The following is a 25,189-nucleotide window of genomic DNA, read 5'->3' on the forward strand; positions in this document are numbered from 1 at the left end:
GACTAGACCTGACCTGCCAGCAGACACCTCTTTGCCAAACCACAAGCCACCTACCCCAGCAGAGCTCCAGACACCTGTCCTCACTCCCACGCTCACCTGTGGTCCAGTGGCTTCGTGGTCTGAGTCAACGGTCAGTGTCAGAGCCAAGAATATGGAGCTCCACCATTAGTGGTTTGCAAAGCATGGGCTTGGCCGAGCCAGCTAGGCTGAGGGACTCCTGGAGACTGGACAAAGCGCACATGGCCAGGGCATGCCCCGGGCAGCCACCAGGTGTGGGCTGAGGGTTAGCAGTACGTGGGGTTTTGCGTCTGTGGTTGTGGGGGAGGGGGCAGTCAACACACAAACAGCAAGCATGGTGCTTTCAGGAGCTGACCCAGGGCAGGGGGTAAGGGAGGCCAGGGGCTACTGCAGACAGGTGGTCTACAATCAGAGGTTATGAAGAAGCTGGCCACATGGAGACCTGGGGGTAGGATCTTCAGGTTGGGAATATGGGGAGTGCAAAAGCCCTGAAGTAGAGATGAGTCCAAGGAACACACTGAAGGGCAATGGGCAGGGTGAGGAGGGGGGAGGGTGTAGGGGTTTCAGTTGTACAGGTTCCAGGAGTCAGGATTTTCATCAGAAGACTTCAGAGGGACTTAAGCTGGTCAGTGATATAATCTGATTTACTTTTTCAAAATAGGATTGTGGGGAGGGATGAGTCTTTTAATCTGTTATATGTCTTGTGTTTATAGAAAAAAATACCTATTTATCAATGAAAAATATAACATATAAAAACTAGGACTGAGATCAGCTGTATCAGGAAAAAGAACAAAATTACAGTACCCTAAAACAAGATAGTTTTTTTTTTTTCCACATTTAAGAAGTATTGAAAGGACAGCCTCTTCAATAAGTTGTGCTGGGAAAACTGGACAGGTACATGTAAAAGTATGAGATTAGAACACTCCCTAACACCATACACAAAAATAAGCTCAAAATGGATTAAAGACCTAAATGTAAGGCCAGACACTATCAAATTCTTAGAGGAAAACATAGGCAGAACACTCTATGACATAAATCACAGCAAGATCCTTTTTGACCCACCTCCTAGAGAAATGGAAATAAAAACAAAAATAAACAAATGGGACCTAATGAAACTTCAAATCTTTTGCACAGGAAAGGAAACCATAAACAAGACCAAAAGACAACCCTCAGAATGCGAGAAAATATTTGCAAATGAAGCAACTGACAAAGGATTAATCTCCAGAATTTACAAGCAGCTCATGCAGCTCAATAACAAAAAAACAAACAACTGAATCCAAAAATGGGCAGAACACCTAAATAGACATTTCTCCAAAGAAGATATACAGGGTGCCAACAAACACATGAAAGAATGCTCAACATCATTAATCATTAGAGAAATGCAAATCAAACCAGTCAGAATGGCCATCATCAAAAAATCTAGAAACAATAAATGCTGGAGAGGGTGTGGAGAAAAGGGAACACTCTTGCACTGCTGGTGGGAATGTGAATTGGTACAGCCACTATGGAGAATAGTATGGAAGTTCCTTAAAAAACTACAAATAGAACTACCATATGACCCAGCAATCCCACTACTGGGCATATACCCTGAGAAAACCATAATTCAAAAAGAGTCATGTACCAAAATGTTCATTGCAGCTCTATTTACAATAGCCAGGAGATGGAAACAACCTAAGTGTCCATCATCGGATGAATGGATAAAGAAGATGTGGCACATATATACAATGGAATATTACTCAGCCATAAAAAGAAACGAAATTGAGTTATTTGTAGTGAGGTGGATGGACCTAGAGTCTGTCATACAGAGTGAAGTAAGTCAGAAAGAGAAAGACACATACCGTATGCTAACACATATATATGGAATCCAAGAAAAAAAAATGTCATGAAGAACCTAGGGGTAAGACAGGAATAAAGACACAAACCTACTAGAGAATGGACTTGAGGATACGGGGAGGCGGAAGGGTAAGCCGTGACAAAGTGAGAGAGTGGCATGGACATATATACACTTCCAAATGTAAAATAGATAGCTAGTAGGAAGCAGACGTATAGCACAGGGAGATCAACTCGGTGCTTTATGACCACCTAGAGGGGTGGGATAGGGAGGGTGGGAAGGAGGGAGATGCAAGAGGGAAGAGATATGGGAACATATGTATAACTGATTCACTTTGTTATAAAGCAGAAAGTAACACACCATTGTAAAGCAATTATACTCCAATAAAGATGTAAAAAGAAAAAAAGAAGTATTGAGGTAGGCATCCTAGGGAAGGCCTGTGATCCAAGCACTGGGGACACAGGCTCCTTCTGTCTTTGGTTCTGCTGTGTGAGACTACCATGCCCAAAGTCTCATGGTCTAATATAGCTGCTGGAGCTCCAGCCATTACAGCCACATTCCAGCCAATGCAAAGGCAGAAATAATAAAAAATGGCATACGCCCTCTGTTTAAGGTCCTTTCCCTAATGTTACACACCCCTTCCATTGCCAGAATGTAGCCACACGGCCACACTTCGATGCAGGAGAGGCTAAGGAATGCAGGAGAGACCCCTATTCTGGGAAGCCATTTGCTGACCTAAAAATCAGGAGCCTGTGACTAAGAGAGAAGGGAAGAACCAATAGTAGGGATGACCACTGTCCCTGCCACCTTTGCCCTGCTCCTGGGGACAAGGACTTTGCTGGGCATAGATACCCATAGATGGCAAGTGGAGTCAGCCCCTTGGGGACTGGGAAGAGACCAATGCACAGACAGGCAGGATAGATGGGTGGATCAGGGCTCCACAGAGGAAGTTGCATCTCACTGTTCTCTCTCCACAGTACTGGGTGGGCACCTCCAAGCCAGCTGACCTGCCTCTCACTCGCTCTGTCGATAGCTACATGACAGTCCAGAACATGATGAGCACAACTCAGCGACAACCTCATGGGAGGAACTCACTTTGTTTTGGGGTTGAGGGCCTTACTGTGTGACTTTGGGCATGTCATGTCTCACTAGAGGATCAAGTGAGGTGGTGCATATGCCTGCCTGGGTGCCTATCTCATGCTACCTAGTCCATTACCATGCTTGACCCAGGCATGTCTGCATGACCTTGGCCAGTGCCTCCCCATCCCCATCTTTAAAACGGGGGTGATGACACAGAACCTCCTCACAGGCCTGGCCTCCTTCCTCTGTCCTTCTGGAAATGAGGTGGCAGCCCTGCCCTGCCTCCCGGCTCTGTGCACTGAACTGATGGGAGCAGCGGTGCCTGGAAGTGCCTGTAGGAAATGCAGAATCCTAGGCCCACCCCACTGCCATGAGATGGTTCCCCTCAGGTGGGTGGCAGGCAGGCAGGCCACCAGCTCCCAGGGAGTGCCCATTGCCCCAGGCTGTCCTCCTCCTCCCGCTCTCCCTGGTGGTGGGCATGTGTGGGCCAGCTTGGGCCCTGGCAGAGACAGGAGCTATAGCTGCAAAGCCAGCCTCCCGGGGTAGGGTTGAGCACAGGCCTGCTTCACTCAGCCTGGGGCACCTCAGACATGCCACACCACGTTTCCAACCTCGGTCTCTCTCTCTCTGTAAAATGGAAATGCCATCTCTGCCTCCTTGCCTCTCATGAATGGAAAAGGGCCAGGGATTCAGCCACTTTCGAAGGTTCCCATTCATGTGGTCTATCTGAATGCACATCTTCCCAGATCCCAGGTGACACAGTCGTGATCTCCCCACAGTAATTCGGGGGCACAGGCAATGTTCATCCCCCTCCTGGTGGTGTGTTGGGTGAAGTGGGGCCCAGGCCCTTCTAGCCATGAGACTCCCATTCCTCCTGATGAGGAGTGAAGTGGGTCAGGCATCCTGCTCTCTGTCTCACCCAGGGCATGAAGCCACCGCCCTAAGAGCCACCAGACTCTGGGGCCTGTTCTGGGTGATGTGGCCCTTGGCTATCACTGGCCAGCAGGATTTCAGCACCTGCTCAAGGTGGCAGCATGAGGAGGGGGCTTAGGTCAAGGCCACCATCACCCGCACTGCCGGGAGCTGGTCTGGGCTTCACCTGGGCTGGGTCAATTCATCTTTGCAGCATCCCCACTTTACAGACAGTAAATGTATCCCCAGTCACACAGCTCCGAAGGGGCAGGTGACCTCAGCATCACGCTGCGTGTGTGTGTCTGCACATGTACGTTTCCTGCACATGCAGCCTCTCTATCACGTGTGTCTCTCTGCTGGAGCACAGCTGCTGGCCCTGTCCCTCCCCAGCCCACCCCGTCTCCTGGGACATTACCCAATGGTCACTTCCCCATGGACCCAAGCCTCATGGTCAGCATCTGGGAACCGGCCTTGGACAGTCATGCTGGTCTCTCCAGCATTAGAATTTGAAACCAGGTAGATGTGGGGACACACGGTAGGCACTGCCCCTTTCAGTCTGTCCTGGGAACAATCTGGTAAACAGACACAGCATAGGCAAATGAAAATGACAAAGCAGACAAGGGAAGTCCCTCCCTGAGGACAGGCACACCTGGAGAATGAGACCCTGCCCAGGGCTGACCAAGCCCCCCACAGGTCTACCCTGGGAAGGTGAAGTGCCTGCCTGGGTCCCTTGGTGGTCAGTACAGAGCACAGTTACAAACCCAGGTCTAAACACCCAATTATTCCACCACGATCTTTCCTGGCTTCCGCCTTTTGGACAGAGGGAATAATGAACCTCTGCACAGAGCTGCCATGTGGCCCACACGAGAGACCTCTATGACACCCACAGAAACCCTCTCACTCAGCAAACAGGCAGGAACAAAGCTCTCTCCTCCCACCTCTCTTCACCTGCCCCACCCCCACACCTGGGGCCTCCCCTGCAACCTCAGAGCCCTCTCTCCTGGCTGCCCTCTCCCTGGCCCCTCCAGGAGCCAGCACTGCCCCTAGGGCAGAGAGGCTAGTGCTTTTGTATGAATAACACCAACTTAAAAACTCTGGATTTCCAGCTGCTCATGAATAGTTAGCTGTGGGTTATGCGAGAATAACAGTAACTACTACTTGTAATGGCCACCATGCCCAGGCCTGATCAGACCCCCAGGCACTGCTGTGTCCCCACTCATGGTGGCTTTCTGAACTAGGACTGAGGCAGTAGCCACCTCTGTGAGCCTCAGTTTCCTTAGCTATGAAGTGGGCCAGCAGCAGTTCCTCCTTCATGGGACAGCTGTGTGTGGGCAGAACTGATGTCCCATTGGGATGCATTGGGCCCTCAGGGGTGCTGCGACTGGGCAGGCCCTGCTCACACCTGCACAAAAGGGAGGGCTATTGGTCTGAACTGTGGGCTGCAGGACTTCAGGGCTAAGGTTAGGACAAGCTCCCAGGGCAGCCCATACAGACCCTAGACACTAGGCCCCCACCATGGGCAGAGCACTGAGGAACCAAATCTAAACACCTCATTGAACAGAGAAGGAAACCAGCCACAGCATACAGCGGGCGAGCGCCCAGCTGGGTTCAGCCAGTGCTGTGGGCACCCCACAGCCCCCAGCCTGTCCCCCACCACAAATGGTTTGGACATGCCAGCAGGTCAGGAGGAGGATCTGGTGCAGGGTTTAGCGGAAGATTCCTTTTTCTGATAAATCTCCAGGGTGACTTGCATTTTCCATGCCTTCTATTCCACTTTCAAAACTCCCTCTAGCAGCGGGGGTGAGGCTCTGGGCAGGGGGAAACAAGGAGGGTCCAGTGTGGAGGGCAATCACAGGTTAGACAGGCACTAGGTTACAACGCCCATGGGTACCCACCTGCTGGCTGGGTAGAATAGCTGGGAGAGCATCCAGTCCACTCTTACAGGACTGCACAATCTCCCCAGTTCTGAGCATGGCCCTCCTGGGTCTCTTCCCAGCTGTGCCTCAGTTTCCTCCCATCATGTGAGGGGGTAACACCTGCTTCCCAGGGCTGTAAGACAAAAAGTGATGCACCTGGCCCCACGCAGGGCTGTCCCACGCCACCTCCCATTTGCCCCAGAAGTCCTGTTCCAGCCCACAGCACCTAGAACAGGGCATGGCATACAGCAGGCACTCTGTGGTTACAGGATGAATGAATGAACCTCCAGCTCCAGGCCAATGTAACTCACTATCTCCTGACCTTGGGCACTGCTGCTTACCCTCTCTGGTCTTTGGTTTATGTGGAGGGAGAAGGTCATGCCCACATGGCCTTGGTCTCCCTCGCAGGCAGGGAAGCTGACGCACAGAGGTCAAGCCACCTGCCTGAGCCACTCTGCTGAAGACATCAGCAGACACCGTGACAGACGGCGGAAAAGGGGCAGGGGTGGGGAGGGGGAGGGCGGCTCGACTAGGAGTGAAAAGCAGGTGGGCCTGGGAGCCGGGTCAGGGTCAGGACAGGAGAACACAGAGGCCTGTACTTTTGCATACCTGCCAGGGGAGATAATGCCTGGCCCCTTCGTACCTGCCTGGCTTCTGGGAGAGGCCCGCGTCCTGGCCGACAGAGCCAAGGGCTGGAGGAACCAACACGCTCAGGCCACCCCCAACGGCTGGCACGGGCACACACAGGGTGCCACCCCAAACAAGGGGGCCCTGCCTGAAGACACAGAGGCTGCTTCATGAGAGGCAACGGCGGGCACTGGCACACAAAGCGGGCCCAACCTGTGGTGATCCGCTCTCTGCCTCCCCCCTCCCTCCCCTCGTGAGTGCGTGGGAGGCCTTCCTGCCCCCATTTCCTAGACGAGAAGGCCGAGGCTCAGAGGGTGTGAGACCCACACGACTCGTTGACTCAGGTTCCGGGTGCGGGGTGGACGATGTGTTGGCGAGACCTGCAGTGGGGCCCCCGGGGTGAGCCTCACCCCATTAAAAAAAAACAAAATAAAACCCACACCCGCGGGAGCGCCCTTTCGCCTTCACAGCGCGTTCGACAGTTAGCGAAGAGGCCGGGGAAAGGCCGGTTCTTGTCCTCGTTTTATGGATTAAAAGTGTCCACGACAGGAGCACAGAGGGCGACGTACTTTACCACGAACACGCGAGGTCCGGGGCCTAAGAGCGCCGAAACGCAGCGCGGGATCCCGCGGCCCTTGCCGCCCACACTGGGAAGGAGAGCGGCAGTCTAGGTCCAGCCAGCCAGGCCTCCAGACCCGGTCTGGGGGCGGAGTCTGAGGGCGGTGGCGTGCGCTGGGCGGGCCGGGGGGCGGGCCGACGGGAGGGGGCGCGGGTGCGCAGCAGGGTCTCAAAGGCTGAGGCGCCGGCCGCCCTGAGGCCCGGAGCAAGGCTGCCCCAGCGCCGCACCATGGACTCGCGACCCGAGGAGTATGAGCTCAATGGCGACGTGCGCCCGGGCTCGCTTGGCTCCCCGGACGCGTCGGTAAGCACCCCTACCCCCGTGGGGCTCTGCGACCTTGGCCGATGCCCGCCCTCTCTGAGCCCGGCGCCAGCGGCCCCTAGGGACCTATGGGCGCCGACCAGCTGCGCGCCGCGTCCTTAATGAGGGTGGCGGTGGTCGCCACGCCCCGTGCGTTCCGCCCCCTACCCGCGCGGTCGGGGGCCCCAGCGGTGGCCCTGAGGCTCCAGCCACCCCGGAAAGTGAGCGGGGGCGGGGGCGGCTGGCAAAATGCCGGACGTGGCCTGGGGCAGGTAGCGCCCACACCGAGCTGCACAGCCGAGGGGCCTGGGCGCCACCTTCTCTCCTCCCCCCGCCACTTCCCGCGGGCCCCTGCCTTCCTGGCTCCCACACCACACTCCAACTTTGCCTCTCCACCGGCTCGATGCGCGCCCGGACTGGGCGGAGTGGATCTCGGCTTCTGGGCCCCAGGCCAGCAGTGGGCAGACAGTTACGTCACCCACGGTGTCCACGGAGACCGCACAATCTTGTGCGTGCCCTGATGGGGAACTTGGTGCCGCTGTGGCCCCCTCTCCTCTCTCCACCCGCACGAGAGGCTCTATTCAGAGCCTGCCCTGCTGGCCTGGAAGCACTGTGGGCATGGGGCAGGCCCTGGCAGTGGTCCCATATTACAGCTGGTACCCTCCCACCCTGGGGTCCTGTCCCACTGGCAGGGCCAGAGTAGCGGTTCCTAACTGGCTTTGCCTTGGACTAGCACTTCCCCAGGGCCTCTGTTTATGGCGCAGTCCTGAGCACCGCCCTCCCAACTTGTTGACTTTGGACATTCTTTCAGTTTCTGACCCCCTGGGGTTGGGGGTAGGGACGGTGGCCATGTGCGCCTGACTGAGGCAGAGACCGGCCCTGCTCAGGTGTGGGTGAGCAGTCCTAGGCGATGTTGTAGTAACAGGCCACGTTTAGGGGATGGGGGGAGAACATGTGGGGCAAGCAAGGCCTTGGACTGGGGGAACAGGCCCTCAGCAGGCAGGATGGGTGTGCTCAGGGATCACTGCGTTCATTGGCTTTGGGACCAGTTGCAGTTGCTGCAGCCCTGTACCACTCAGTCTGAGAGCTGAGACGGGTCCAGACGGAGAAGCCACGGCCAAAGTGCTGAACTCCCAGGGGTTGGTTCTGAAGGCAGGTGGGAGTGGGGTCAGGAAGGCTTCCTGACCAGTGGGGACATTGGCACTGGAATGGGGTACAGGTATGCCTGGGAAAGGCATCCCAGGCAGGGAGAACAGTGAGAGAAAGGCCCAGGGGCTGGACCACCAAGTATCAATACATTGGAGCTGGGGAGCTGGAGGTCGTATGGGAGGTCAGACCTTGCCAGCTATGGAGGCCATGGAGGGGCTGGAAGCTCATGTGATAGTGAACACATTCTTCCAGGGTGGCTCCAGTCACAGGCAGGGAGGCTCTGGGAGAGATGGTCAGTACTGAAGGCTGCTCTGCTCACCCTGCCTGGGGCCCAGGCCCACCCAACACTGCTCTCCAGCCTCCGCCTTCCCCTTCCCACCCTCAGGACCTGCCTCACTGTGTTCTTGAGCACATCACTCTGTGTCTCAGTTTCTCATTTGTGAAATGGGGTGAGAGTAGTACCTCCCTCAGAGGGTTATGGTGAGGATAAATGGGCTAATGCGTGTGAAGTGCTGTAGGAAACTGGGCACACAGCATTGTTAACATTCCTGCCTGCCACACAAGACCCTCTCTCAAAGATGAAGCCCAGGCAGGGTTTGGTAAGGGCAGCACCTTCCCTCAGGTGCAATCCCTGTGGACAGGCATGGCCCTCCCCCTGCACCTCACCTGGCTTTTCCACAGCCTTCTCTCCTGGCGGTCCCTGCCTGAATCTGAGGCCCAAGCTCCTGCTTGAGGAGGACTAGAAAGGCTTGCTGGGAGGAGGGGCAAACCCCAGGATCTTCAGATGTGTCCCCACTTAAGCAAGAGCCCCAGACAGCAGGGTGTGTGGGCTGGGTCACCAGTATGTCCTTGGCTGCAAGAGGACTGAGTGGGAGGCCCAGGCCCAGAGCCCCCATCAGTCTCGAGACGCCCTGCCATGCAGCCTTGGGCAAGCGCAGACCCTCTCTGAACCTCAGTTTCCTCCTCTGTGAAGTGGGGCAGGATCACTCACCTCCCAGGGTGGCTGGGCTCAGGGAAGAGTTATATGTGTAATCCATGGGCAGATGAGCCCTGTCGGGCCAGGGCGGTGGGGGAGCTCTGCAGATGTCCCGCTCCACGTGCCCCATATCCCTATGGCCTCCACACAAGGCCCGTCCACTCAGATGCCCCACAGGAGTGAGTTGAAGTCTTCACTAAGTCAACTCACTTTCGGCTGGCAGCAGCAGGAATAGTAAACATCAATTTTATTGTGAAAATAAATGTGGTCCTTGACTGTGTCATGCCCGGGGATTTATCTCAGGGGGCAGCTGCGTTGGACCCTGCAGCAGACTCTGGGACCACAGCCAGCTGAGGACACAGCAGGGAGGTGGCAGGACAGGGTGCAGTGAGGCTCCTGGGGCCACATTTGGGCTTGGAAGCCAAGTCCTGGGAGGGAGGGGTATGTGCACAGCCTCAGCTGCTGGGGGAAGTTTGCTCCTTTTCTCTTAAACTTTTTTTTTGGCTGCACTGCACGACATATGGGATCTTAGTTCCCCAACCAGGGATCGAACCCATACCCCCTGCATTGGAAGCATGGAGTTTTAACCGCTGGACCTCCAGGGAAGTCCCAAGTTTGCTCTTTTTCTCATTTCTGCTCTCCTGGCAGATCCCGAGGCTGGTGGGGTCTTGGCCACGTTCCAAAAGGCAGCCCTGATGTGGCTGCGGGGTTACTGCTAGCCATTGCTGAGTCCACAGGAAGCGGGACTGCCCAACCCAGCCCAGCTGCAGCAGGGAACCCCCCCGCCCCCCACCCCAGGAAACTTCCTGCCATGCACTCAGACATGGAGCAAGAGACATCTCGGGGCTGGCTGTGTGCGGACGGTATGGGGACAGTGCAGGAGTAAGCCAGTGTGACCTGGAGCAGGCGGTTTCATGCTGAGTCCGGCGGGTGGCCACAATAACAGCTTATGCCCCGCACTAGTGGGTCAGACAAGGGACACCCCAGGCCCCAACATATCCTACTCAGTCAGTTCTGAGGTCCCAGCCAGAGGCAAGGACCCCAGAGCCCGCACATCCCCTGTTGCCCACTGAGCCCAAGGGGAGGGGCCTTATGCAGCAGTGGCTGCAATAGCCCAGCATCTGGAGCTGGACCTACTCAGCTCATGCATTTCTGGGGCTAGTACTTTCTCTTCCTTGTTATGGATTTTTTAAGTGGAATTAATCACAAATTGGTACAGTTCATTTTGGAGGCAACCTTTCAAAGTGGTGAGGCCTGGGTGGTGAGGAAGAGGAACATCCAGTCCTGCCCTGCACCAGCTGTGCTCTGACCAGCCACTGGGCCTCTGAGCCCTTCATTCACTCCCCTTTATGTGCCCATTTTATAGATGAGGAAACTGAGGCACAGACCAGTCATTCTGTTGGTCCGTGGTGTGGCAGGATAGGGAGATGATAAAGGATAGGTGCTGATGGAAGGCCCACACCCCAGCTCCTCCCAGGATAGCTGATGAACCTCATAGATTTATTGGGGGCTTGGTTCTACAGATATGAAATTGGGCTCTGGGAGCGTGGGCAGGAATTCCCATGTGGGCTCCTTGTTCCATACTTGTACATGGGGTTTGGAGTCAGTGGCAGAATTGGGGCAGGCAGGATTGGAGGAAGTCCATAACCAAAACCCTGAGGGGTCCTGCAGGGGTTCAGTGGGCCACAGCCCTGGCCTGCCCTTGTCTCCCAGGGGAGCAGAGAGTGTACAGACAGGAGGCTGGGGGTGGGCCAGACCTCCTGGGCCCAGCTGTAGGCCATGGGCAGCCCATCCAAGCCCAGGGTGTACTGGAGGATGCATTGTGCTGAAACTGGGTTCTCTGAGTACCACAGACCTGCTTTGAATCCTGCTTCTGTCCCAACTCCTCTCCCTGTCCAAGCTGAGGTTGCCCAGCAGTGTGACCCTGGGCCAGGTGGCCTGGGTCCTTGCAAGCTGCCTACCAATGGCTGGGATGAGACCCTCTGTCCACAGAAAGTGGGCTCAAGGAGCCAGCCCTGTGGGCATCTGCCAAAGTCAGCTCCCTCCCCACAGGCTCCTTCCTGGCTTTTAGGGGAAAATGTCTGGCAGCCCCAAGCTTACTCAGCTTCTGGGATGCCGTTGAGGTTTCAGGGAAGTCCTCTTGGCCCTAGGGACACATTAAACTGGGTATTTGTTCCCTGCACTGCCCAGGTCATGGGCAGGGGTCTCCGTGAGAGGGTCCCAGCATGGTTTCTGGCAGCTGGGTGGCCAGGTGGCCTGTCCAGGCCCATAGAGCTCTGCACCTGTGAGAGGTGGGCTCTGACCGCCCCCCCCCCCAGCCCCAGTGACCTTCTCAAGATAGCAGCCTCCCTGGGATTCACCTGTGCAGCAGTCACCTCTAGGGCCCAGAGCTCCCTCCACAGCTCAAAGCCCCTCCGCAGAAGGCCTAGGACACAAGGTCAGGCATGGGAGAAGCGGATCAGCCCTGCAGCCTCCTCCCCACCCAAGCCCCTACCACACAAACCTCCTGGGCTCTCTGACCAGGGTGGACATGAAGCTGTGCCATGTCCTGCGTGGCCCTAAGCTTTGAGGTGGATAGGCTGGTTCAAATTCTGATCTGCCCCTCCCTCACAGTAGCCCTGGGTGAGCCCCCCTGAGCCTTAGTCTCCCACTCTATAGAATGGGAGAACAGTGCTCTTTCTCATTGTTAGTGGGGGCACTTGGTAGGTTGTAGAGCTTCCCAGACTGTGGCCTGGGGTGTACAAACGGGGAAACTGAGGCCCAGTGAGGGGGAGCGTGTTGTCAAGGCTACACTGCCAGGCTATAGTGAGCTGGAGCTTGACCAGAGCTCCCCCCACCAGCCCCCCGGCCTGCAGCCTCTGGCCAGCGCTCCTTATCACTGCACAGGTTGAACAGGAAGCAGATGGCCGTATGGGCAGGAAGTGCCCTGTATCATGAGGGGCACATGGCCTGGGGCCCTTGCTTCCTAACTGGGACCCTGAGACAGTGGCCAGACCCCCCAGAACCTCCTGGCATGTTTGCTCCGTGGCCCTGTTGCACACATGGGAGACTGAACCCCAGAGGGGCCTGGCTGTCCTGAGGTCACTCAGCTAGAGCCAGGGGCTGGGGACTTCTGAGCACTCAGGCTCACAGATGACCCAGACCCCAGACCCCCACTGCAGGCCCCAAGGGGACTGTCGTGTCAGCTCTCAGGGCTTCTGAGTCCTGGGACCTGGGTTCAAATCCCAGTGCAACCCTCACTTGCTATTGGCTTTGGACAAGGTTCCTCCCCATATAGCCTCAGTTTACCCTCGGTAAGTGGGGCGTGAGGACAGGGGGACTCCCTGGAGCAAAGCACCTAGCTAAAGGGTGAGTAAGATGATGGGCTGTGCCCTGGGCACCCAAGATGGAGGACAGCGGGGCACAGGCGCCCTGTGCTGGGGGCACTGCTGCTGATGGTGTCATTCTGTATTTGAATGTGCATGTGGCTGCATGGGCATAAAATATTTCAACAGTTCAAGAGAGCTCAAGAATAAAAAGGAATTCTCCCTCCTCCTCAGAAGCCTCCACAGTTAGCCTGGATGTGTACATATGTGTGTGTATGTGTGTTTGTTAATGCATATATACATATGTATTGTATATGTGTGTATATATGTTATGTATACATGCGTCTGCATGTGTGCTCATCTGTGTTTGTGCATGTGTACTGTGTATACATGTGTGTGCTTACACACATATATGTATTGTGCTTGTGTGTAGATGTGTATTGGGTACTTACGTGTGTGTGGAAGACATTTTGGCACTTCTGGTTTATGAAACATAGGGGCACATGGCCAGCGGGCCAGTGTCTCCAGGATACCCACACCCACAGGAGCACACAAATGGTGAAGCATGGCCAGATGGGCCGCTTTGCAAGAGCAGAGCTGGGAGACAGCCTGGTGCTTTTGCGGGGGAGGGCACAGACCCTGGGGAGGAGTGGTGTGCCTTGGGTGTTCTTGGTCTAGGGGTGTGGCCCACCCAGATGTGAGTGCAACTGTAGGCCTGGCATGGAGAGGCAAAGGGGGGAGTTGAAGAAAGAAAGGGGAGACCTCAGGCTGCACATGGAATTTCCCAAAGAGCAGGCCAGGGCCCTGGGTCCAGTGGAGGAGGCTTTCCCTGGGGGCTCTTGGGTCTAGAATTTTAAACCAAGTAGATTTGCTACTTAAGAACAACTGACACTGAGGGAAAGCAGGACATAGCAGAGCCGCCTACGTTCCTGTCCTCCCTCCTGGGCATGTTATTCTAGGTTAACTTTGAAAGACATAATGTAAAAATGAAGACCCCGCCCTTCTGTAGTTCTGTGAAGTATGTCCAGCTACAGAAAGTAAAGGCTTGCCCTCCCCAGAACCCCCACCTCCCATCCCTGCCTCTTCCATGACTCTAGAAACAAGATCTGAATGGCCCCAGGAGGCCTGGTGGCTCAGGGATTCCTGTGGACAAGCGGCCAGGGCTGAGGGGTACAGATTTGTCCTGGGAGGTTGGGGAGGGGCCTGGCCAGGGGCAGCTTGAGGAGAGCAGATGGGCTGGATACAAAGAGGAGGCCTGGCAGCTTAGAGCTGGCTTCAAGTGAAACAGCCGCCCCAAGAGGTAAACTCCAGTCCTGGGAGGGGTCTTTGTGGCCTGGACTCCAGCCTCGGAGGCAGACCTTCTCCTGCCTAACTACCCTCCCCGCTCCTGCCCTGGGACAGAAGAGCCTATCCTACAGGGGGAGTCAGCTCTGGGTGGGGCCCTGGGGCATGGAGGGCCCTTGGGAGGGACAGGGGCCCTGGCCTTGAGGACTGGGGATGTTCTCAGGCAGAAGTGAGGGAAGTTATCAGAACTTGTGTTCCTGTTTTATCAACGTGAACATGAAGGCAGAATGAGCCCTGGAGATCCACTGTGCAGCATGTCGTGACCAGTACAGCACTCTAAGGGTGATATTAGTATTATCACAAATACTAATAATAAAGGGTCAGGAGAAGACTCTGGATGTGTGGTGGCCTGGATGTGGTGATGGTGTCACAGTACACACTTAGCTCCAAACTCTTCAAGTTGTTCACGTTTATTATGTACAGTTTTTGTGTGTCAATCACACCTCAGTAAAGTGGTTTAAAATTTTTTTTTAATAAAAATTAAGGAAGAAGCTAAGCTCAGTTGCATTGTAAAATGCTGAGGCATCTGTTGAGCACCTGCTGTGTGCCTGCACAGCTGGGAGATGGCCTGGGTGGATCGGCCATCCCAGGAAGACTTGTTTCAGGTCTGGGCGAGTATGCAGGGATCTGGAATCCAGATGCCGTCATGTCACTTCCCGCCCTGGCACCAATCACCTCCTGGAGAGGAGGGCAGGCAGGGGCATGCAGGGAAGGCTGCCAGACAGCCCCGCCCATGGCAGGCAGACAGTTGGCGGCATTTTCCCATCTAAAACCAGAGTGTGTGCTAAGGTTGTGTTTTGTTTCCTTTCTCTTCCAGGACTTGATTCCTAGGGTGGGTCTTGCAGGGGCTGCACAGCCTTCTCTGGGCCTCTTGTTCTATTAATAAGCACTTCCCTTTCGAGCCCTTATCTGGGCCCTCACCTGCTGATCCGATCAACCCCCACATCCCTGGGAAGGAGACCAGGCTCAAAGGGGGGGACACCAGGGTGGGCCCAGGCCTGCAGCCCCCTGCCGCAGAGCCCAGGCTGACCGCCCCCCTCCCTGCAGCCACCCCGCTGGGGCAGGAACCAGCCAATCAACATGAACCATTATGCCAATAAGAAGAGTGCGGCCGAGAGCATGCTGGACATCGCACTGCTGTTGGCCAACGCCTCCCAGCTGAAGGCTGTCATCGAGCAGGGCCCTGGATTCGCCTTCTTCATCCCCCTGGTGGTCCTCATCTCCGTCTCCCTCATGCTGCAGATCGGTGTGGGCGTGCTGCTCATCTTCCTTGGTGCGTGCCTGGGCAGGGGGCCCCAGCAGTGGGAGGGCCCTGGGGTACCCCTGCCCCACGGTCAGCTGATTCTGCCTGCATGCACCTTGGGATGCGTCACTTACCCCACTGAGTGTTTTCCAGGCCCTCACAGAGCTGCACAGGAGCCCTGGCCCTTCTCACTAGGCACGTGGTCCAAAATGTAGCTCCCACCGTGGCCCCCAGAGGGACCCCATGTCTCCATCTTTCCACTCACCCAAGCTGAGGACACAGGAAAATGTCATAACATGTGCTAAGAGTTGATATGTACTGGGCACCTACTGTGTACCCTCTAGACCTTATGGCGGTCCGTAGGGACTAGGTGGTAGTCCTGCCCCCAAGGTGAGGGTCAGGGCTAAGAGCAGCAAGAGCTTTGGGCTCCCCACAACCGCTGCCTGGCTGTGTGACCTCAGGCAGGTTACACGACCTCTTGGACCTCTGTTTGCTTGCCTAGAAGGTGGACATAAGGACAGCCTTGGGTAGGTGTGAGGATGGCTAGATTATCATGCACCAGCACTCAGAAAGGTGCTTGCTTGTGCACATTGTGCCTTAAAATCCAAGCCTGGGCCTTGGGCCTCCATGCCTTCCACTTCGTGACCAGGCAGCAGGCCCCTCTGAGCTTCTGTTCACTGAACAAGGGGGAATGCAGTGGTCAGGCCACAGATACCAGACTGCCCAGGCCAGAGCCCATTGTCTGTAATGTATTAAGGCAGCCATGTCTCTCTCTGGGGGACAGAAGAGGGCCCCTTGGTGTTGCACAGCCCTGGGCAGTGTCTGCTCCCTCTCGCCCACAGTCAGGTATGACCTCAACAACCCTGCCAAGCATGCCAAGCTGGACTTCCTCAACAATCTGGCCACCGGCCTGGTCTTCATCATCGTCGTGGTCAACATCTTCATCACTGCCTTTGGCGTCCAGAAGCCCACGATGGACATGGCACCTCGGCAGTAGGGGTTCGGGTGAGCTGTCAGGGCCAGCCCCGGCAGGGTCTACACGTGCCTCTACCACGAGCCCACCCACTCACCCCACTGGGTCACCGACCCAGCATGGGGGACTCAGGGTCTTTCATGCAGAGCCCCTGTGACTGCATCTGCCCTCACCTGGGCCTTGCAGGGTGGGCGCCCCTGGCCGTGTGCAACCCCACACCACACTCAGCCCACTGTCCTCACTCAGAGAGACCCAGCGCCTGCCGAGGGTCACCCCACTTGGGAGCAGGAGCCACAAGGGAGTGGAGTGACCCTCATAACACACTCAGCAAGCCCCTACTATAGGGCCTCAGACACAGGCAACCCTGATTGTCATGAGGGCAGATGCAGAAGGTCAGTGGGTCTGGCATGTGTCATGTGTCCAGAGTCTGGAGCCCTGGCCAGGGCTGCACAACACAGGTCCACCCACCCTTGGGTCCAGCAGTCCTCGGACCTGCCCTAGAGGAGAGGTAAGTGCCACAAACAGACAACTGTCCATCCACTAGCACAGCAGAGTGGACAGGAGACCATCCCTACACAGCAAGCACCTGTGTGTCAGGGGCATACTAGAAAGCCTTACACATTGACCAAGTGGACAATGCCGTAAGATGCTGGGAGCAGGGCCTTTGTGTGGCCCCATTGTGAGCATCTGGCCTCCACTTGCCCATGCCATTGCTATTGGCCCCACCAATAGCATCCGATTCACTGCCCAGCTGCTGGTACCAGTTTGTTGTTAAGTCTGTGCCCCGTGGAGGCCTCTGGATGCCAGCCTGCTCCCTCACTCATTGCATGATGACTGGGCCACTTATTAATCACCTGCTTGTGTGCCCCAGACACAGTCCTGACTCTCCCCAAGCACCAGCCTGGCAAGGAGACCTTGTGGGCCCCACGGCACATGTCCACCCGCCGGCCCATGCTCTCAGAGGGCCCCTATCAGAGCGTGCTGGGACCAGGCTTTTAAATCCTGACAGTGACCCAGAAGGGGAAACTGGGGCTCTCCCAGGTCAGAATTGGGCTGTCTGATTCCGGAGTCGGAGTGACCCCAACATTTGTGGGCTGGTTGCCAGACACAATACTGAGGCAGGGTCACCAGAACAGAACTGGAGGCCCCTCTGGCCTTGGCGACCCTCATGCCTCTCCTCTCCCTTCTTTGCAGATGCCCCCGGATCGTGCCTGGCCGCAGCTGCCTAAACCCAGGAGGCGCCTTGCCCTTGAGGCCCACCCTCCTGTGCGTGCATTCCCCCAAACCGCCATAGCCCAGGCTGGCCCCGCTGGACTGCATCCAAGCAAGCCACCCACGGTCAGGCCACTCCGGCCAGCACAGGGCCTGCCCCATCCTCAGCTGCTCCTCCTCCTGGAGCATGGCGCAGTGATGCCCAGAAGACAGAACTGTAGAGTCCTCAGCAAGGGTCGTCGCTGCCGTGGACATGCAGCAGGCCCAAGGATGGGGGGGCAAGAGGCTGGCGCCGTCTCAGGACATTTCCAGAGGGATGAGGAGGCGCCTGCCCTCTGCCAGTGCAGCAGTGTCCTGGCCTTGTGTGCTGCCCACCCTGAGTGACCCATGACCTCTGCACTTCCTGACCCAGGACCGTAGACCACCAGCGACCCTGTGGGACCCCCACCGTGGCCACTGACTCAGGCCTCGCACCCTCTACCAGCAGTGACTCGGCAGGGCCCTACCCCTCCTTGGCGGTCTGAGCCCCCACTTTTCTAAGTGCAAGTAACGAGTAAAGCTGATGCTCCCCCTCGTGTGGCTCCCAGTGCCATCCTCCCCTCCCCCAGGCCTGGGTGCTGTGCACCGTGCCCCTCAGAGCACCAGCCTGTGCAGGCCTCCTCTCTCTCTCCCCACAAGCCTGTGACCTTTGTGGGGAGCAGCCTCTGTTGGCATCTCCAGACATCACCCCCATGTGTCCTCGGGGACCGGTGACCCCTGACCAGACCCTCGTGGAAAGTTCCAGCACTCCCACATTTCCTGCAGTTTGCATGCCCACACAGGTCCCTTCTGCACCCACAGTACTGGCTCACCTTGTGGTGGTGCTGGACACTGCTGCTCACTCAGGCCGAGGGGACTGAGGAGAGTGGGGCTGGTGCTGAGCAAGCCTCGACCCTGCAGAGGCACCAACAAGGGCCAGGTGCTGTCTCGGGGGCACCTTGGGGCCACATCTCACCTGGCTGGGCCCTCCAGCTCCCTCAGTCCACCCTGTGGCCTCTAGGGCCTGAGACCTCACTCTCTGTCTCCTTGTCACCTCCTTTCTGACTCCTGCTGGCCCCACCCCCTCATCTCCTTGAGGCAACAATGCTCTTACTTGGTCCTCTCTAGGTGAGATACCTGAGAATCCCCTCCAAGCAACTGGAGCCCTGGGTGGGGATGCAGCCCCCAGGAGCTCCCAAGGCCCCTCCCCCATCACTTCTCTTGCCCTCTCCACTTTGAGCCTGGGGGAGCTCCAACACCTTGTTCCCTTAAGACATTCAGGTGACCCCACAGACTCTTCCGTGGGGCTGAAAATTCAACTCTGCACAAAGTGATTGACAAACAGGAGTGCTTCTGGGTGAGGTGATCTAATCCTGGTCTTTACTTTAAATAAATAATCCAGGAAAAAACAGGGAAATGGATGAAATAAGATTGAAAGTGCTAGTGGCTGCAGAGCTGGGGCCGCGGGGCCAGCTCTCTGCTCTTCTGAGTGTCTGAATGTCCCATAAAGACGGTTTTTAAAGGTGATCCACATATGGGATGAGGTCCATGAAGAAGCAAGACCAGCAGGTAGGCAGTGGGTGGACACATTTCCCAGAGGATCCAATGAACCTGGGGCCACCCCAGCCAGAGGGCTCAGATGCAGAGGCGTGCAGGTGGCTGGGCCCTGGGAGCAAGTGGTACAGAGGACCACCTCTCCTGCCGCTCACTATGAGCACATCTTACCTTGGCTGTCTTGTTATTGCCAGGAAGCAGCAGAGGTCAGGCTCCTGGCTGTGAACCTTCCCTACCACCTGGCCCTCATGGTGGGTCCAGGATGGTGTCCGGGTCCATGCCCCCAGGTCCAGCCCTGCCCAGGGCCCAGCACAAGTGGATGCTGCCCAGCACCACGTGCCTGGTATAGGCTGAAGCAGTCTGTGGCTTGTGGTGCGGGCTGGCTGGCAGCCACACCAGATGGATGCCAGCCTGTGTGGACCATGGACGTGGCCAACAGATGGCCTAGTTCCTCCTTTGGCCAGGACAGGAAGCTGGCCCAGATGTGGCCAGAGAGGTTAAGCCCCAGATGGCTGGACTGGGTCCCAGGTCACCAAGCCAGGCTGGCCTCCACGGGTGCTAGGGGCATTGGGGACAGGGCATGACAGTGGGTGGGTCTGTGCATCCCAGCCCCCTACAGCCCCTACCCCAGCTGCTCCGCCAACAGGTACACATGACTGCCCCCCCACCAGCACCCAGGCTCCTGCCTCTACAGTTCCGGCCCCCTGACCCTCACTCCAGATGTATTCCTGTCTTAGGTCCATGGCATGTGCTGCTGCTCTCTAGGGTCAGGGCTGTGCCCTGAGGTCTTCCCCACTGGCCCTCCTGACCACCACTGCTGGTCGCTGTCATGGTGGGCCATTTGGGTTTACTCTGCCTTTGGTGCCATTGGGTAGCGTCACTGCCCACAGTGTCCCCCTGGGGCCCATATCTGAGCCCTGACTACCCCTGCACCGTCTGGCCCAAGACCAGGGCTGCTCCCTGAGAAGGAGGGTCCTGCCCACCATCTCCCTGAAGGCTGAGGGAGCTCTGCCTGAGCTGGGGGAGGAGGTGGGCCCCTACTCATACTTGCACTTCTATTTGGTCTGACCTGGCTCTCCCACTGGTTGCAACCACCCAAAGCCTATGTCCCCAGCACTGTGTCTGACATACAGTAGGTACTTAGTAAACATCTGCAATAGATTCACTCCTCCTCGAGTTCCGAGCCCTGTGCATGTGTCACAGTGGCCAAGGGATGGACAGAAAACCGAGGCCCAGAGAGCGAGTCAGGGCCAAGCCAGACCCAGGGGGGTGTGACAACCCTCAGGGAGTCCTCTGACACCCTAACACATCCACGGCTTGTTAACTACCCCCTCTGCCCTACCATGCAGCTGCCCCACCCGGGGACACTTCTCTGCCCTCCCTGGGGATGGCAGAGACCCTTAAGGAGTAAGAAGCAAGGAAACATACGTGCCAAGTTGGGGGACTCCACAAAGGGACACACGGGGAAGTCAAGAGCTGGGGAGCTCTCAAGACCGATGCTCTGGGACCCAGGACTGGGAGGGAGCCCCAGGAAAAGACAGGCTGTGGTGCACGAGCCCTGAGGCCACATGAGCTGGGGCTGGCCTTGAAGGAGTGTGGGGTGGTCAGTGCAGGGGAGGGGGAAGTCATGCAGAGCTTGTTGAGCAAGCTCTGGGGGGACTGTGTGCTTAACCCTCTTACTGTAAAAGATAGATGATGACTGATGGATGGATGGATGACAAAAAGATGATAGATTGATGGACAGATGGGTAGATGATGATAGATAGATAGATAGACAGATAGATGATAGATAGGGGTAGGGATAGATGAGTCATCCCCAGGTCACCCCTGGCAGAGTCACCAGATGAGGAAGTAGCTCTGTGCCAGTGGAAGCCCAAACAGGACCCCTCTGTCCCTCTGGGAACCCTTGTGCTTGTCTCATTTCTCATGTCCCCTGCATGTGTCCAAGGACACCACAGTTTATTCCTGCCTGGCTCAAACCCTGGGAGTATTCTAGGTCCATTTCACTCTACAGGTTCTCCTTCCCTGACTCTCCATCCCCACTGTCCATCCTTCAAGGCCATGGCCCACTTGACCTGGGTGGGGGGAGGACAGGGTAAGTCAGGGAGCTCTGAGGAAGGTAGGCCAGGATGGGATGGGGGCCAGTGGACCAAGAAGGTGGACTTTTGCTGCAGGATTGGGTCATTCCTCCTTCCCACACCTGCCACACCCACCTACCCATTTCCCTCCCCTCTCTCTCAGGCACCTTCTCTCCCACCTGCCTTTAATTGAACTTAGTTCCTCTTTTCTCACCACATTATTTATAAAAATCAAGGAGCTGAATGTTTTAACATTTTTCTTCCCTTTCTCTCAAGTATTTATTTCATGGGAAACTAAGATAAGCTGCTGGACCTGTGTGTGGCCCAGGGGAGATGCCCCATGGCAGCAATGCCCCCTAGGCCCTGCCCCAGCCCTTGGTGTCCTCAGAGGAGAGATGGGGCTCCAGTCCTGCCTCCAGGTGGAATAAGAATTGAGGTCCCAGCTGCCACGTGGCCAGCGATGAGGAAGGTCCCCTGCTCTGTGCTCCCAAATCCCCATCCAGTCTACAAGACTGGGGTCCCAGAGCCCATACAGCAGGGACCTGACCCAGCGCTTGGTCAGGCCTAGGGTTTATGCAGAGGTTTTGGGGGCACAGGGTGAGCAGTATCTTCTCTGAGATAGTCCACAGAGCACTGACCTGGGGGGAATTGGATAAAACAACCCCGGATTCCAACAGTGTCAGCACCCACACCTGAACCCTGTGCCCTCTCCCCAGAGGGAAACCCTGCATTGTGCAAATTGCAGTTGCATTTCTGGTTCTGCAAACACCAGCCTGTGACCTCACCCGGCCTGAACCACATCACTCTGGCAAGAGTATCTAGGGCCCTAACTCCCTCCATCACAGGTCCACTACTCTTCACACACACACCTCCTTCTTCACAGACACACTTCTCCCAAATGCCCGCATCACTTCCGTCCCTCCCATACTCCTCACACCCTCCCTCATTCCTCTCCCTACACATGGGGGTTCTTCCCCACCCCAGGCAGACTGGAGATGGGACAGTCATCCCAGCACTGTGATAGCCAGGATGAGGAACTACTCTTTTCTTACTAGAGTTTTTGGGGGACTTTCCTGATGGAGATGGCATTTTACCAAAGACCCAGGTTGAGTAGATGGGGGGTGGAGGGCGGATGGTTAGTAAAGAGTGTTCCTGCTGAGGGAATAGCATGTGCAAAGGTGCAGAGGCATGGATCATGGGCAGTTCCAGTTGTTGAGGTATGGAGGTGGGGACGGGGGACAGAGGGTCAGGGGGCCAGCAGGGGAGACTATGGCCCATGGTGCCTTTCACACCCTGATGGACTTACTTCATTCCAGGTCATGGTCACTGACAAGGTGGTTGGCAGGGCATGGCCTCACGTGGGGAGGTACTGTGCCTAGACATGGATGCCCCATTGTTCTACGTCCCTCAGTCCCAGCCCAGGAGTGGAGGCATTGTATGGCAGCAACAAGCCAGGGGCAGGCAGATGGCAGAGGGGCCTGGCTGCTGGTCTGGGCTGTTGTCGCAGACTTCAGCTGCAGGCACGGAGTCCAGGCACAGTCGGGGAAGGGGCCGTTGAGGCGGGGATCCACAGAAGGGTCCAAGAACAGCCTGAGCTCGGGAGCTGATTTGGACCTCCAGGGCAAGGCCTTGGTAGGTCATGGATGGAAGGAGAAAGTCAGCAGTCACAAGAAGTAGCCCAGCTCGAGCCAAGGGAATAGGTGTCCTGGACTATCACAGCTCACCAGACGGGTCCTGAGACCTGGGACAGGCACTCACCGCCCCCCACTCAGGGGATGGAACCCTGCCACAGGGTCTCACAGGTCTTGGGGGGTGGACATTACCCAGGACTTCCCTGCCATAGGCCTGCGGGGCCTGTCTCTGGGATGTTCCCTCAAAGGTGCTGTCTTAGTTCGGGGCTGCTATAACAAAGGCCACAGACTGGGTGCTGTATAAACATTTATTTCAGGGGGTTGGAAGGCTGAGATCAAGGCACTGGCTTATTCAGTGTTTGCTCTGCCTGCACCCTTCACACAGTGGCCTCATTTACTTTTACCCAGATGTCTCTATCACCTACAGTCAGGCGTCTGTCACCTTCACCCAGTAGTGCCCTTTACCTAGTTGTGTCTGTCACTTTCACCAGGCATGTGTCACTTTTACCCAAGCGTGTCTGTCAGAGAGCAGGACAAGCATCAAGAATACCCCAGGCGGGCTTCCCTGGTGGCGCAGTGGTTGAGAGTCTGCCTGCCGATGCAGGGGACACGGGTTCGTGCCCCGGTCCGGGAAGATCCCACGTGCTGCGGAGCGGCTGGGCCCGTGAGCCATGGCTGCTGAGCCTGCGTGTCTGGAGCCTGTGCTCCGCAACGGGAGAGGCCACAGCAGTGAGAGGCCCGCGTACCGCGAGAAACAAAAACAAAAACCGAAAAACAAGAATACCCCAGGCATCTGCCCACGAAGCAATTACCCTCAGAATCAGAATCCTGCTCGCTCACAATGGATGGGGGGGCTGCAGACTGGACAGGACATGCTGGGCTGGGCCTCAGGGGTCTGCTGACCTCGAGAACCCCTGCCACCTTCTGAGCTCAGAGTCCAGAGCAGGTGCAGGGACTAGTCCCCTGGTCTGGCTGGCCAATCGGGAAGGTGGCCTCCAGTGTCTCTGCAGCAATAAGAGCCAGTTTACATGGGGAACTGTCTGCAAGAGACCTGGGGTGCGGTGCACATTCACAGCCCTGAGGAGGCTGGAAGGGAGTGGGCACATTCACAGCATCCCTAACCCTGGACCCTGAACAAGATCAAGAGGAACCTTCACGTGGTGCGCAGCCAGTGGGGGATCCGTTCAGCCCATTCAGCTCAGGGTGGCACCTGTGTCCTCCCCACTGAGCACAGACAACTGCACTCCTTTCACCCAACAGGAGTCTGTCCCAGAGAGAACATGCATTAGCTATGCCTTCCAGCAAAGTGGTAAATTCATGAAGCAATTTCCAGAGAACAGTACTTGGAACAGTGCTATCCAGCTCAGGATATCCATGCTCAAGGAGGGGTCCCAAGGTTGTGTCCCTTTTTACAGATGGGTAAACTAAGGCTCAGAATTTGGAGACACACACCCACAGCCTGCAGTGCAGAGGTGGAGGAGCAAGTGGGAAGCTGCACTGTCCCAGGCTTCAGGGCAGAAAGGAGAGCTCCTATGCCTGGCTCTCCCTTGCCCTGGCCCTCACTTTAATGGCTGGGCATGCAAATGAGCGAACTAGCCCACGAGCTGGCTGAATGAATCAGCCAGAGACCATGTCCTGAAGCTGATTCCTCTGCCTTCCATCTTGTTTCCTCCCCACATGCTCTGAGAGACTAAAACCTGGGAGCGGAACCCCTCCTGGGGCCCCAATGGTAGCGTCATTCCTGGAGTCAGGCTGTGGGTTCCTCCGGAAACCCCCTATGGAAAATGCAAGCTCATGATGATTCTTGGGTTGACAAACATACTTCTGTTTCCCCAAAGAGGCTGGAGAGGGAGGAGCTGACAGGGTGGGGGCAATGGGGAGAGGAGCCCATCAGGGGCCAGGCCCAGGCCCTGGGACCCCATGCCTAGTGCGGTGCACGTGTGTATCTGAGCACTGTGCACGTGTACATGTGCACACTTTTCGTGTATGTGTGCACGTATGTTTGTATGCCTGTGTGTGCATGTGTACGTGTGTGGGGAGGGCACTCTTGGCAGCTGTGTGGTCCTGGGCTCTGAGCTTCCACTCCCTCATCAGTAATGAGGGTGGTGACAGGGATCCACATAAAAGACAGGTGCCAGACAACCACAGCCTGCAGGAGGGTAGTAGGCACTGGGGATGTGGCTCACAGGGCCCCCAGAGCCAAAGGCAGAGCACACTCTTGGACGTGTACACTCACCCTCTTGTGTCCACGAGGGACATTCCCATGACAAGATCCTGAGCCGGAGGCTGGCAGGTGAGACAAATAGGTACAAACACCCTGGTCAAGGGGACAGGCCCATGTCCCCAAGACAAATACAGGGGCTCAGCTCTGAGGACAAGGTGCTGGGTATGGCCAAACCCCAG

General features: G+C 56.6%; 1 protein-coding gene across 2 annotated transcripts; it reads left to right on the top strand.

The window, feature by feature from the left end:
- The first annotated feature begins 7,139 nt into the window (after window positions 1–7,139).
- On the top strand, window positions 7,140–18,080 carry NINJ1 (ninjurin 1). 2 transcript variants are annotated; one of them, XM_032635874.1, is made up of 5 exons: window positions 7,140–7,306; window positions 14,895–14,909; window positions 15,125–15,350; window positions 16,163–16,325; window positions 17,488–18,080. In XM_032635874.1, exons 1-4 carry the CDS (start codon window positions 7,232–7,234, stop codon window positions 16,315–16,317), a joined length of 471 nt encoding a protein of 156 aa, XP_032491765.1. In that variant the 5' UTR covers window positions 7,140–7,231; the 3' UTR covers window positions 16,318–16,325; window positions 17,488–18,080. The 2 variants fall into 2 exon arrangements, with proteins under 2 accessions (XP_032491765.1, XP_032491766.1); XM_032635875.1 differs by lacking the exon at window positions 14,895–14,909.
- Window positions 18,081–25,189: the final 7,109 nt, after the last annotated feature.

This window comes from Phocoena sinus, chromosome 6 (assembly GCF_008692025.1).
Source record: "Phocoena sinus isolate mPhoSin1 chromosome 6, mPhoSin1.pri, whole genome shotgun sequence".
NCBI classification, from domain to species: domain Eukaryota; kingdom Metazoa; phylum Chordata; class Mammalia; order Artiodactyla; family Phocoenidae; genus Phocoena; species Phocoena sinus.